Source organism: Dendronephthya gigantea, unplaced genomic scaffold, assembly GCF_004324835.1.
Source record: "Dendronephthya gigantea isolate DGI-Jeju-01 unplaced genomic scaffold, DenGig_1.0 000040F, whole genome shotgun sequence".
Taxonomy (NCBI): domain Eukaryota; kingdom Metazoa; phylum Cnidaria; class Anthozoa; order Malacalcyonacea; family Nephtheidae; genus Dendronephthya; species Dendronephthya gigantea.
In genome coordinates, this window is record NW_021163050.1 from 956,435 (window position 1) to 970,930 (window position 14,496).

A 14,496-nucleotide genomic window follows, 5' to 3' on the forward strand; every position below is an offset into this window, starting at 1 on the left:
CACATGCCGCAAGAAATCTAAGAATGTTTGTAGATTTAATTATCCCCAGCCACCCGTGAAATCAACTATGATATTACATCCACTTGAAGATACATATTCTCAAGGCCATAAAAAAACACTAATGCAGCAGTGGAAAGATGTCATGACAAAACTAAATGATATGAAAGATGGAGAGAATATCACCTTTGATCAATTTCTTCAAGAATCTCAGAAGAAAAATATCTATTAGTTTTACGGTCATCTCTGAACTGTCCCACAGTATTTTTAGAAAGACAACCAAATGAACTTAGAGTAAATAATTATAACCCAGCATGTCTTAAAGCATGGAGGGCTAATATGGACATTCAGTTTGTTCTTGATGTATATGCTTGTGCCATGTATATTATCTCTTACATTTCTAAGGTGCAAAAAGGCATGAGTGAATTATTGCATAAAGCATGTGAAGAAGCAAGATAAGGCAATGCTAGTATCAAACAACAAGTACGAGATATTGGTAAAAAATTCCTCAATAGTGTTGAAATCAGTGCACAAGAAGCTGTCTATATAGGCCTTCAGTTACCAATGAGAAAAGCTTCTCGTAGTGTGATTTTTATTAATACATCTCCTCCTGAAGTAAGAGTTCGGATATTGAAACCATTGAGTGAAATTGAGCATATGGAGGATGATTCTGAGGCAGTTCATGCAGGAGGTCTTTTAAAACAATATGTTGAACGACCACACTCTCTCGAAAATGTCACTTTAGCTGACTGGGCAGCATGGTATGATTCTTGTAGCTCAAAACCATATCAAAAGAAACCATCTAAACTTGACATTGACTGTCTTCCAGAAGAAACAATTGATGATGAGAATAATGATGATGAAGTATGTGATGAGAACAATACAGAGGTTTTAAAAGTTAATAAACCAAAGAAAAGGCAGAAAGCTCGAATCATCAGAAGTGTGTGGTTCAACAGAGAAGCCAACCCAGAGAAACATTACCGTGAACTAATTATGCTTTTCACCCATTGGAAAAACGAAGAAACTGATCTATTGGAAAATACAGCTCATATCAATAACATTATGCAGTCTTAGCTGATCAAATAACAGAACAAATGGATCAGTATGCAGTTTGTGCAGAGGATCTAAATGACATCCAAAGCAGGTTAGAGCAGCATGATGGTGAATGATGACGAGTTTGATAACATTGCCCCAGTCACACAACATAATGAACTGCAAGACCAGAGTGAAGGTGATGTTGACTTACATCCTGATCTAAATGAAAGATATGATTTATCAGGTGATCTTGGTATTCCATCAACATCAGTAACCAGTGAGCCACTCGTGCTGAATGAAATGCAGGATGATGAATACAGAACAATGGTACAATCACTGAACAAGAAACAAAATCCTAATCATCCTTTACATCTCATTAAAACGTCTGATAAACCATTTTATTGTTTCTTAAGTGGTGGAGGTTAGTAAATCTCATTTGACAAGATCAGTTTATCAAGCTGCTCTCAAATACTATAACACACGTGCTGGAGAGGATTTCCATCAATGAATTATGGATTTCCATCATCAATGAATTATAGTCTCATTTGGACAAAGTTAAAACACTTTTATTAGCTCCAAGCTGCCTACCTTATTAATGGGAACACAATACATAGTACCGTTGCAATACCTTAGAAAATCAATCTCTTAGAAATTATAAACCATTAGATTCAAGTCGGTTAAATACCTTGCACACTCAGTTAGGTGGTGTGAAACTAATATTATTAGATGAAGTCTCAATGGTTGAAAATAACATGTTTACAGTACAAATAAACAACCGTTTAAAATATATTAAAGGCAGCAAACAAGACTTTGGTGGTGTTTCAATTATTGCAATTGGTGATTTATTATTTCATATTACAATGGTGGTGGTTAATGGGGGGGGAGGCTTTGTTTTGGAAAATGACAATAATTTCTATTTTATTGGCTTCATTTTGTAAAGCAAAATTATGACCTCCCTCCTTTTCATTGGCCATCACAACCTTGCATGCATAACCATAGGACTAGGCCCAATAACAAAATACTGATATAGCACTATCATGTCTGGTTGGCATCCATCTTCCATCAAATATATTAAAGGTATGTATCCTGTCTAGTTATTGCACTTGGATTACACTGATCACATTGTAGTAATAATTTGTTTTTCCAACAGGTATGGCTGTTTAACATTGACATTTTGTTGTTTCTTCAGGATTAAATAATTATAGCCATTGAACCACATCTTGCCTGACATGAACCAATGGAGATAAAGTACCTACTGCACATACAAAATGGACTATACTGGAAGTAACTATTGTACTGAAGATTTCACATGGTTAAAGACTGTTAGTTAACACTGGATCCTGTTGCTATGCCATTTGCCATAGATCTACAGGGTGTATCAAAAAAAATGTCCCAAATGTAAAATTTCCGTTTTTCAGGATAATTTGCAGAATTTGGCAAATTTTTGTGTTCCTATTGATAGTTAAGACCTATCTGGTATACCTAGGCCAAGTTTGGTTTTTCATTAACAAAATTATGTTACCGGGGGGGTGGTTCCTTTCCACTGATATTGAGAGGGCTTGCGCACGAAAATGTTAAGCTGAAATTGAGATATTATTTAGCTGTCTAAAAGTAGGAAAGCTTATTAATAAACTGTCAAAGTTTCAGGAAAAATAATGCAAACTGGGAGCAATGCGCGACCCTTAAAGGTGACAAATATTTCATTGCGCGCAGTGGATTAAATGCATCGTTGATTTTAGCGTGACCGATCTCATGCAAGGCTGGGCAAATGAATTAAAGCGAGAAACTGAACAAGAAGACGAAGCAATTTAATAACAAGATTTTTATTCTTGATGTTAATCCTCAACATTTCCACCATTTCTTTCTTAGCAAACTGCGGCTCGTCTGAACATGGTGAACACTGAACGGCGAACCACATTTGTCTGTCCTGCCTCCTATTATCCATTTCGTTCAAAATTCTTTCTTGCAAATCGCCTACGCTACCACCGGCAAATCTAGGGGAATGGACAGACAAAGGTTCGCTGTTCAGTGTTTAGTATGCTCAGACAAGCCGCAGTTTGCTTAGAATGAAATGGTGGACATGCTGAGGATTAACATCACGAATAAATCGCTTTGTTTTTGTGTTCAGTTTCTCACTTGAATTTATTTATTTGCCCAGCCTTACATGAAATCGGTCACGCTAAAATCAACGATGCATTTAATCCACTGCGCGCAATGAAATATTTGTCACCTTTAGAAGTCGCGCGTTGCTCCCAGTATGCATTACTTTTCCTGAAACTTTCACAGTTTATTAAAAAGCTTTCCTACTTTTAGACAGCTAAATAATATCTCAATTTCAGCTTCACATTTTCGCGCCCCCAATATCCACCCCCCCCCCCGTTAACGTAATTTTGTTAATGAAAAACCAAACTTGGCCTAGGTATACCAGATAGGTCTTAACTATCTCTAGGAACGCAAAAATTTGCCAAATTTTGCAAAATATCCTGAAAAACGGAAATTTTACATTTGGGACATTTTTTTTGATACACCCTGTAGTGTTCAAATTATTTTTGTGCTGTACAATGCAATATGGAAGCCAATTAAGAGAAGTTTGTTAAAGATATGCTACAGAGTATTGTATCTATTGGTGAGACTGAAGTACATCTTATATATTATGCTTTACAACACCATTAAACTGTACATGGATTAATAGTGGTATGGAGTATGGATTATGTCGATATGTAGTGAACCAATGGACAAAATTCTTAAAATGGCATTTAGTCTGCAGCATGTTACTGGCTCCAACACTCTGGCTCAACTCCTTTACCCACATAAACTGAACCTTCTTGTGAGACCCAGCTAGTCGAACTCAGGCTTAATGAATGGTGTGGATGTTACCGAACCTCTTAATGTCAATCATTGTACCAGCTCAGTGCTCACAGGGAAATGCATCCACCAAATCTGGATTATCAGATATAATGTTGACATTGTACTTTTTATGGAATAATTGCAGCACTTGGAAGCTTGACTTGTATGGAAGTTGATCAAAGTTCAATGAATTTAAAATTATTGTGCCTAAACACTATACAACACAGTATTACTGCTAGATTACCATGATGTCAGGTGATCACAAAGGGCTTCTGCTGGAAACATCATCTTTAAAAAATGATATCATAATACTCTAAAGACTTTCACTTTTCACAGACTGTGTCAGTGCACTCTCATGCAGCATGTGACTTTTTGAACTTATTCTATATCCTATGGGTATTTCCTTCAAATATGACAAAAGAATTAGACACTGGATGTACACAGAAACACCAACTATCAAAGCTATCAAAAACTCCAACCAGAGTATGGGAATAAAGGATTCAGATGTATTGGATGTACTGTACCCCAGTACTCCTAAATACCTAGAAGGACTCTTTATACCAATGAAAACAACAATGGCATAATATATTATTTTTACTACACTTTTTATATTTAATATTCTTACATATGACTAATAAACCTGCTGATGTTGCTGCTTGTTTCCTTTGGACTTGAATACATGTTTACCCAAGCAAGCCTTTTTACTGGTGATGGCGTCAAGAGTTGCTGAATTCTCTTTTCCGTAGCCAAAAACCTGTCTGTCCTTGACACATCTGGGATAAAGAATTGGCCATGAATTCCTTCATATGTCGGCTGGAACTTCTGTCTGAGGCATGTTTGACGGAGCAACATGGAAGCAGCGAGAGCGAACAACGATCTCTTGCTCATATATCATGTGTGTGACAAAGGAATGCTAATAGCATCTGGTAAACAATATTCCGAATACAAATATAAATACCAGCCAATATAGACAGCCTTTATACCAGCCAATATACATGCAGAATAATGCGCACATAACTTAATTTTTCAAAGTTACGTTTGAAATATTAAATAGCTAAAAAGCGCTGAGAATATTAAAAATGTACTTTCAAATTTCAGCTTACCCTTTGCTTTGCATGTTTCGTGCGCTCACTGTCTTCTGTACCGATTAATTTTGTGTCTATCGTAGGATACACACAAATTCCGTGCTCATCCCGTTTTAGTCTGGGAGTCACACATCTGAACCAAACTGAAAGCAGTCTTCAGTAATATGTTGTGAGCACACAACGTCCATTTGTCTTGCTTCCGACGAACGAAGTTGATCCATTTTGCCCTTCGTTTAGCTGCAATGGGCGAGTTTTCACCCCAGAACGGTATCTCGTATATAGAGATACCATTGGTTGTATCTGCTGTGTTAGAACAGCCGTAAACAACTCATCGCCTAGATGAGTTCCTAGTATCCAGGCCCTTTGCTGATATTTTGGTCGCGCTACTTTTTTTTCAAAAAATGGCTAAATTTGCATGTTTGAGCCCTGTATCTCTGAAATTAAGAATCTAAGCAAAAAACTAATGTAGAACTTAATAACTAATTTTTTATGCTCTATCAGAATTAACAGGGTTTATACGCACTTTAAGTAAATAATTGTGATATGCAGGTAATCAGTATAAAATAAATCCAGGCTGATTTGTTGTTTTTTATGCCTCTCTCATTGTTTCTGTTCATCCCTGATAAGATACATAACTGAATTTAATTACAAATAAGCAAACTTTTCTTACTTTCTTCCATGATAGCCTTGAAGTTATCCTAAAACAAGACGCCTGCTCAGGCGTTCACACTGGCCGTAAAAGCACTACCAGTTCTTACGACACTGTTCACGGGTAATGACCTCGTAATTACTCGCTGGGGCACCTGTGCCCCAGACGAGTATAGTTTTCGGTTCGCGGATCTCCATTCTCCGATGTCAGATCTCCAATCGTAGTTAGGCACAAAATAGAATACTAATGAGCTATTTTTACCCAAATTATCCATAAGGTTCCTGCTAATCTATATCCAAGTTATCCATAAAAACCCTGCCGTTTTGAGGAAAATTTGGGGAAATTGACCAAATTTTACAAGGAATTTTGTTTATCTTTTCAAAATGGCAGGCCTTTCGCGGAGTGGGCAAAACGTTTAAAACAATTTCGTTAAATTTTTCAACGAAATATGCTTGTTTTGTGTAGATTTTGCAATGTGTCAACTCTGGACATTCTTTTAGTTGATGCACTATTCTTGATGACTCGCACGACTCTTTAAATGCGAAATTTGGATTTTTGGTATACTGAATCAGAATATAAACGCGTGAATTTCAAGACAATTTTGAGGTAAAAATTTATAACTTAAACTACAACAACGGCCGCTAATAATTAGCTGTGGAAACGTGAAAACTGTAGTGTAGTGTCGTGTGATGTGCATATGGTGTTGACTACTGTATTTCAGTATTTGTAATGCCTAATAGTAATGGCGCAATTAATAGGGATAAAAATACTATTGTCCAGCGTATAAGAAATTGTACTGACGGATGTCAAATGCATTATTAATGCTTGTCGTAACAATACCTACCACCGGTGTAGACGGTTGGGTGCAGGCATGGTCAGCTAACGGTCTAGGGATTTTCAGTTACTTGGATTCAGGTCCCAATCATGTGACCTTGTGTATTCAAGACATGAGCACTATGGTGGCCGAGGACTGCCAACAAATTTCTCACAGGATAAATAAAAATTCTTTTAAATTTCCTTTTTTTATTACTATATTTTTTTATTTTTAAATCTTTGTTTTATTTATTTTTTTTGTTTTGAGATGTCTCTATAAAAATTTTTTTTCAAATGCTATTTCATGATGACAATAACAATAAAAAAAAAATCTCGTGGCCGAACGCTGCCACTACAATGATGCACTGCACGGAAAAAATTAATTGCGGGCATGTAAGCCATGTCAGGCAGCAGAAATGGCGGCCGACAACAGGTTTGCAGAGTGGAAATTTGATGAAAATTTAAAAAAAGCGATGAAAGAATATGTTAAGCAGGGACTAAAAAGAGAGGAGGCTTTGGATTTTTTACGCCGGGATTACCCACAGTATCCCTGGAGTGTACGATCTTTGGATAGGCGTTTACGGCATTTCGAAATCAATTATAATGACAACAATGTCAACTTTGAAGAAGTTAGAAGTGCAGTGAATGAAGAGTTGAAAGGCCCTGGGAAGCTACTGGGATATAGAGCAATGCACAAAAAAATCAGGCAAAAGTATGACTTGTTTGTAAGCCGTGATAAAGTTTATGATATGCTATACGACCTTGATCCTGATGGAGTTGAAGCTCGTGGAGGGGTAGGGGCCAAGAAAAAAAAGAAAAAAGGCAATTTTACCTCGAATGGGCCAAACTGGGTACATTCTCTAGATGGCCATGACAAATTAATGGGTTACCAAAACTCCACGTTTCCCATTGCCATCTATGGCTGCTTGGACACAGCCAGTCGAAAGCTATTGTGGTTGAGGGTATGGACGAGTAACTCCAATCCACAATTGATTGGGCGCTGGTACATTGAGCACCTGCTGGAAACTAAAGTTGTGTCTGCAATGATGAGAGTTGATAAAGGAACAGAGACGGGAACATTAGCTACCATTCATGCTTTCCTGCGAAGACATCACACAGATGGAATGGATCCAGCAGATACAATTTTGTATGGTCCTTCCACTTCAAATCAAGTAAGAAAGTGTTAATTCTTTATGGTTTGGGGGGCAGTGAAAGTAGGACTGTTGTAGGATTATCAGGTTTCAAAAAAAGTTTAGGGCCGATTATAATTCATGAGTCATGTGCAGCTATTGGAAATGAAAATTTGTCTTTCTTTAACATATAGATAGAACGTTGGTGGAAAGAACTCCATGAGAGGATGGAGAAGTTTTTCAAAGATCAGTTGCGTTGGTTAAAAGATCAAGCTCATTATGATCCCCATGATGAAGTTGACAGGTACAAACTTCCTTTGTATTTTGGATATATCCCACTTCTATTTTAGAATGGACCTGTTGTAAACTATTTAAATTTGAGTATGTAAAGGCTTTGTTCCTAATTTAGTGTGTCATTCACTGCAAACATCTGAATTTGGAAAACATATGTCAAATTATCTAAAAGGTTTTGAAAATTAAAACATGCCTCACTTTCTTATTACTCAGTCCTCAAGGAACCTGCATATTGTTTGATTAACTAAACTTGCTGCTTACATGTCTGAACTAAAAATATTGTTTACAGTTTACTACATAACCTCTTAAATATACCATATCTGTTGTAGAATGCTTCTTGCTTTCATTATGGTTCCAATTGTTCAGAAGGAATTGGACACATTTAAAGAGACCATTTGGAACACCCACCGAATTAGGATGCAGAAAGATACAGTCTTACCTGATGGGATACCTAACCATATATACAATTTTCCTCAGCAATATGGACTTGAAGAATGTGGTAATGTTAAATTAATGAACTATTAGCAACAAAAGACCCCTTATAATAGGACTATAGTTACCTTGCAGGTCAGTGTGTAGGGTTGTATTACTGCACCAAAAGTACAGTGCACTTAAGCCAATACATGTGGTTCTATACATGTGGTTCTTGCAGCTTTTTTTAGACATGAAATCTCTTTATTTTCAACTACAGGATTTCCAGTAACAGAAGATCAGATTAAAGAAGCTGCTGTTGAATCTGGTGTGCTGGGTATTGCAGAAGATTTTCTGACCCCTGAATTTATAGACCTATTAAAGCCAGCTGACTGCAAAGAAGCTTTCATTTATTTAAAACAAAATCTTAATGATTGATGACTGGTGTCTGCAAGCAAAAGCTTGCATAGAGTAAAATAAACATTAAAGTATTTAGAAATGTCTGGTATTTTTCTCCATGCAAAGTTTTTGTTTGAATTAAAACTTAATATGAACATTTAATAATGTCAAAACCAGAACAGTTTTCAATGCTATACTGGTGGTCCAAAGAGCAATGTTTTATAATGGTTCAAGTCCAGCAACTTGGCACAATTCGTTGCGCTGATGATTATTAACAAAATTATTAATTGCAAGTTTTGACAAATTACCAGTGCAATAAAGGAATTGCTCTTCTTCATCCAATAATTCAACAGAAGCTATCTCAGGATCATAAAGATCACACCCACTGCCCTGAATATCAAGCACAATTAATTTTTTCTCAGATTTTTCATAAGAATAATGTGCCAAACATTGGGCTTGTTGACATATTGCATCTGAAACATCAACACAGCATGAACCATCATTGTTGATATACTTTGTGACCTGCCCGGGTATGAATTCTTCAATGGTAACATACTCTTTGTTTTCTGTTTCTCCGTGGAATATTTTCCTGTATTTCAATTCAAATGTAACACTCTTGCTGTTTTTCCTGATTTGCTCCTCAAGCTTAAGTGCAAAATTTCTAGCCAGTAAGTGCATTTGAACAACCTTCCGGTTATGTTGCTCATCCTTCCGGTTATGTTGCTCATATGTTTGCCCAGTGTCCTCAATGCATTTTAAAGCTTCAGGGATGTACCGCTTAATAACCTATGCTGATCCACTAAACTCTGAATGCTTGGATGTTGCCTTAAAAGCTTTACGAAAACCCCCACAGCCTATTGGCTTTTTTTCTTCAGTGAACTCAACTACTGTAGGGATTTTGGACCAGGATAGCAGTTCCATGTCGAATCTGTATATGTTGAAAATGGTAGTGTTTTCGCTTTGTTTGTTTAATTTCCCAAGCTTAATCATTTCTGAAACTGACAAACTACGTGGGCAGCAAACCGAAGGGCGGGGTTTTTTTGAGGTGCTGTTTACAGGCTTTGTTGGACTTGACTTGACAACTTGGGGAAGGGAAAACTTGCTCTTTTTTGATGCAGGGCGATCACTGCGCTGTTGGTTATCTTGCCGATGTTTTGTGTTGCTATGACTATTCATGTCACTAGCTGTTGGAATAAACCGGACATAAATAACCTTGGTATCTGGGATCTGGTCAAAAGTTTTACAAGATGGCCCTTGCTCTCCAGCAAGGACATCACATGTAACATTCTTTCCAATTTGGGGAAGAAAGTGACTTTCACATGCTCTCTTTATGCACTCAATCGTCAAATCATTATCATCATTGTCATCAATATCATCATTATCGTTTAAAGAGAGAAACCTGGGTTCAAGATTTTTCATATAATATAATTTCAAAGAATATAATATAATTTTCAATACAGTCTCTTCTGCACTTGATTGGGCTAACATCAATGCTAATATAAAGAATTGTTGTGCAATGCTCCACCATCCAATGATGTAGAAAACCTATTACCTATATTATAAAAAAATATTTAAAAATATGAATATGCAACAGATTATTTGCCTGATTCACCAACCTTGACAGGAACAAATTCTCTGGGGCCAATTCTTGTATACTTCTGTGTTTTTCCATACACTTCAGCAGACAAACGTTGAACCGTAAGTTCCTTTGGTTTTGAACGATTCTGCGATGATGTTGCTTTCTTCGTTCGCTTAGCCTTCACTTTAGCATTTAATCTCTTCTATGCGGCCTCTGCCATTTTGACACATTTAGATGGAACGCACCTGCGGTAGCATGCCTGCATTTAATTTTTTCCGTGCAGTGCATCATGGTAGTGGCAGCGTTCGGCCACGAGATTATTTTTTTTATTATTATTGTCATCATGAAATAGCATTTGAAAAAAAATTTTTATAGAGACATCTCAAAAAAAAAAAATAAATAAAACAAAGATTTAAAAATAAAAAAATATAGTAATAAAAACGGGAAATTTAAAAGAATTTTCATTTATCCTGTGAGAAATTTGTTGGCAGTCCTCGGCCACCATAGAGCACCAAACGTCTGCACCTTATCACACCGAACAACATGATCAGTGGAAATTAAACTGACACTCAGTTGTTGTCATGAGAACAAGAAAACAAAAAAAAATTGGCTTCTTTCCTTGGCTATAAATTAGCTAATGACCTATGAGTCTGCATGGCGTTCGCTATATCCGCCCATCCTGAGAGCTCTGGTACCCAGACTGTGCGCCATCCGCCCATCCTGAGAGCTCTGGTACCCAGACTGTGCGCCGACAGTGTGCGGTTCTTATGATGTTAATCTGATACTTATCAATCATTGTAACCTTTCAAACCATAGTCCGGTTCAGAAAAAATATCTTGTGCCAGATTAGATAGAATTTAAAAATTTTTAAATTGATTTGAAGCTTAAAGATTATTTATAGTAATGACCACTGAGAACTTTTCAGTGTCTTAAATAGCTTGGTTTCTATGGGTGTTTCACAATTACTGACTTTTTCAGCTATATTATTGGCACAATTTTCCCCAGTATCTGATGTTGCAAACATTACACTGAAAAATCCTTTGGTTATTACCCTAATAACTCTGAGGGGGATTTATACTTAAAATTTTAGGTCAATTGATTAAATTCCAGTCAAGATATATATCCTTTCTTAAAGCCAAAAATGCCTTAATCTCAGAAAAATGGATTTAAAAGTTAAAACAAATATGTACACAGGTCTGGTCCCTCAATTAGTGCATATTTCTATAGCCCCAGCGAGTTAACGCTCTGCAGAGCGTCTTGTTATTATAAAGACACAGACACAATTGGCATCTCTAGTGGTTTAATGACATTTAGTCTAATATCGAATGTAGAGTGCATAATATACACATAAATCATACGATCATATTCAGCGTTATCAACGTCAGGATTATTGCTTGTTAGGAAGAAGTAAAATGCAGTATACTTGTTGTTATAAACAACTGCATTATGTTCAACAATTCATTGTTATCATTATCCAGTATTCTCCTTTATGATCCAATATTCACATACCCATGACCAAGCATATTAAAACCATGATTATAGTAGGTTATACTGCCCGTTTTTAGTGCAAAGTTTGAGAAACTTTGCAGTATTGTGATGAGTGGCAAAAATTCAAACGAGTCAGTAAGTCAGTCAGACAGTCAGTCAGTCAGTCATAGTGTAAACTTTACGGGGGGTAGGTTGATTTATGCGTGTAGTAACTTTTTGTATATGATCAATAATTTAAGGTTTTTAAATCAGTTTAACTTGCTTTATTTATTAATGCACTGTATCCCTTTTGCTAAGTTCACCAAAATATTGAGGAATTTTGGCGGTTACTGTAAATTTTGAAGCATTGCTTTTCCTCGGTTTGGGTTTTGTTTAAAAGGGATTTGCGCAGAATTACCCCCCGGAACACCCGATTCTTTCTCACACGTCGCAACTGCGCATGTGCCGTCGAGACTTGAACATTATTCACGATGTAAAACGAGGAGCGACGAGCATTGCTTCAAAACATTCCGGGCATAAAAATCGAGCAATTCTTTGAGAATCTACGCAATTTATCAACTTATGTTATGAGTTACGACCATTCAATTCAACACAAATATAATTTGGCAGGTTTATTCCATAAATAGAGCTAAGAGGTTAGGAAGAAACGACGCTGTGTTGTTTATGTATTTATAGACTCTTACACATGTATATTATGTCGATAGCAAGTCGATACCTGATATTCTGCATACAGTACATAAATGATACTATTCAAAACGGACATTTTGTGCAGTATTCAAATCATTTTGGCGGTATACAGTATTGATTATAAGTATATTGTTTTGTATCGATTTACGCGTCGAAGTATCGACATCATAGCCATAATATGCACCGCGGTTTATTTACATTATTTACAACGCAACTATTTTGGCTATTCTTATGAAGTGACGGATAAATTGTAGCCATCATATAAATGTAGTGAATGTAGTCACAGTTGTTTGACGAAGAAAAGAGACTACACTGAGAAAATCGCGCCCAGTTAGCGAGTTAGGCCAGTTTACATGGGCGACTAAAATTATAATTTAATAGTGACAGTATCCGCAGCTAACGTAATTTGAGTACTTCAAGTAATTTCCTTTTGATTAATGTTTAACCTAGTTCATTATATTTTTACTGGCATAAGTCAAAATGTTTATGTTGGGACAAACGTCTGGTTGCTTAGGTATTACAGGGCATGAAAACTTTGCACTATCCTTGGATCCCTAGTTGACTTTAGTTCTAGTCCAGCCACAAAAGGGAATCCATATGTTTATCTGATGAACTTGTTTCACAAATGACTCGCGTGTAAGTTTTTGCATGTTTAATGTTCTGTAAATTACCACCGTCAGTGACCAAATGAATGTACTTTCGTAATGGTTCTTTCTTTGCCCGAATTTTACCAGTTCTGGTAACGAGGGTGTTATCAAATTAATGTTTCTAAATCTACGAAGATTACAGTAGGTCCTCACGCTTTCGTTATTGTCCATAATGATTCTTGGTAATCAGGTGAATTGTAAAGCAATCCTTTAGTGGTGGCCTTGTTTACAGGAAATGAACCTATAGAATAAGATGTTTACTTATTAATATCTGTGAAATATACAGATACAGTCAATTAAAGTGCCAGTCTACCACAGAGTTTCAGTGTAAGAATTGTACAAGCAGTGTGTAAGAATTTATCTAGTACTAGAAAAGGAATATACTGTAGTGAAGCAAGTACAGTATTGATCAGTTTCCCTGAAGAAGTAATAAGAAAGAAATCAAATATACATAATTAATTTCTTACCAAAAAAACCTTGGCCTTTCATGGCTGGGATTTCTTCAATCTAGAAAAAACGCGAACAGTTGTTGATGGATAACATAACGCACAGGTTTCACTATACCAAGTAAATATGTAATGGACTGTACTTCTGCAAACGGAAACCTTACCTCCACATGGTACGAAAATGCGCCAAGTCTTGTGAGAAAGGAAGCACTAAAGATGCCATCGATGTTGGGGCGTAGGGGGCAAATGCTGCAGGAATATGATGTTTTCTTACATTGTGAGAATCTAGATCTTAATTGTATCACTGTATGAGGAAATGTTGACATTCATATTGCATGTTATAAGCTATATGCATTAATTTGGAATTGAAATAACAAGAATTATGTCAATAGTGCATGAACAGAATATTGCTAAAAGTTATTTCAAAACTGTAACGAGGTAACAACAGCATCAAGATCAGAATAATATACGCTTACTACGGAATTGTTGATGATTCGTATCGAAGTAGGTTGAACATAGACATGGTCCAATAAACTACCAGCAGAAACAAAAGTAGGCTCGGTCACAATTTGAATATACAGGGTGTCCCAAAAAAAAGTCCCCGCTATTGAAATGAAGCTTTTGTTGGAATTTGAATGCATGATCAACGCAGTAGTGTGTAAATAGCATATTTATTAGGTTGAGGCATTCAAATAAAGCGTCTTGCTTTCAACTGGGTTTATCATAATATTAAGGCAATCAGATTCGAACAAAGGCTTGATTTCAATAGAGGGGACATTTTTTTGGGACACCCTGTAGTTCAGAGACTCCATTAACGAAATTAATGGTTGACAATGAGCATCATTAAAATAATTGATATTGAAGTCACCAAACACCATATCAATTCTGCAGTTACTAAGGATATAGTGCAACGCTTCTAGATATTGCGAGACATTTGTGTTGTTCTTTCTATACAGTAATAGAAACGAGCGGGATTCTTGTAATTTAGT

General features: G+C 36.4%; 1 protein-coding gene across 1 annotated transcript; it reads left to right on the forward strand.

Moving 5' to 3' along the window:
* The first annotated feature begins 1,155 nt into the window (after positions 1–1,155).
* Positions 1,156–8,699, forward strand: LOC114526639. Its single transcript, XM_028548224.1, has 5 exons — positions 1,156–1,359; positions 6,834–7,598; positions 7,751–7,860; positions 8,180–8,349; positions 8,542–8,699. Exons 1-5 carry the CDS (start codon positions 1,156–1,158, stop codon positions 8,697–8,699), a joined length of 1,407 nt encoding a protein of 468 aa, XP_028404025.1.
* Positions 8,700–14,496: the final 5,797 nt, after the last annotated feature.

Coding starts and splice junctions, on each gene's coding strand:
- LOC114526639 (XM_028548224.1), top strand. CDS start 1,156: ATGGTGAATGATGACGAGTTTGATAACATTGCCCCAGTCACACAACAT. Junction 7,599..7,750: donor GTCCTTCCACTTCAAATCAA/GTAAGAAAGTGT, acceptor TTTAACATATAG/ATAGAACGTTGGTGGAAAGA. Junction 8,350..8,541: donor ATATGGACTTGAAGAATGTG/GTAATGTTAAAT, acceptor TTTCAACTACAG/GATTTCCAGTAACAGAAGAT.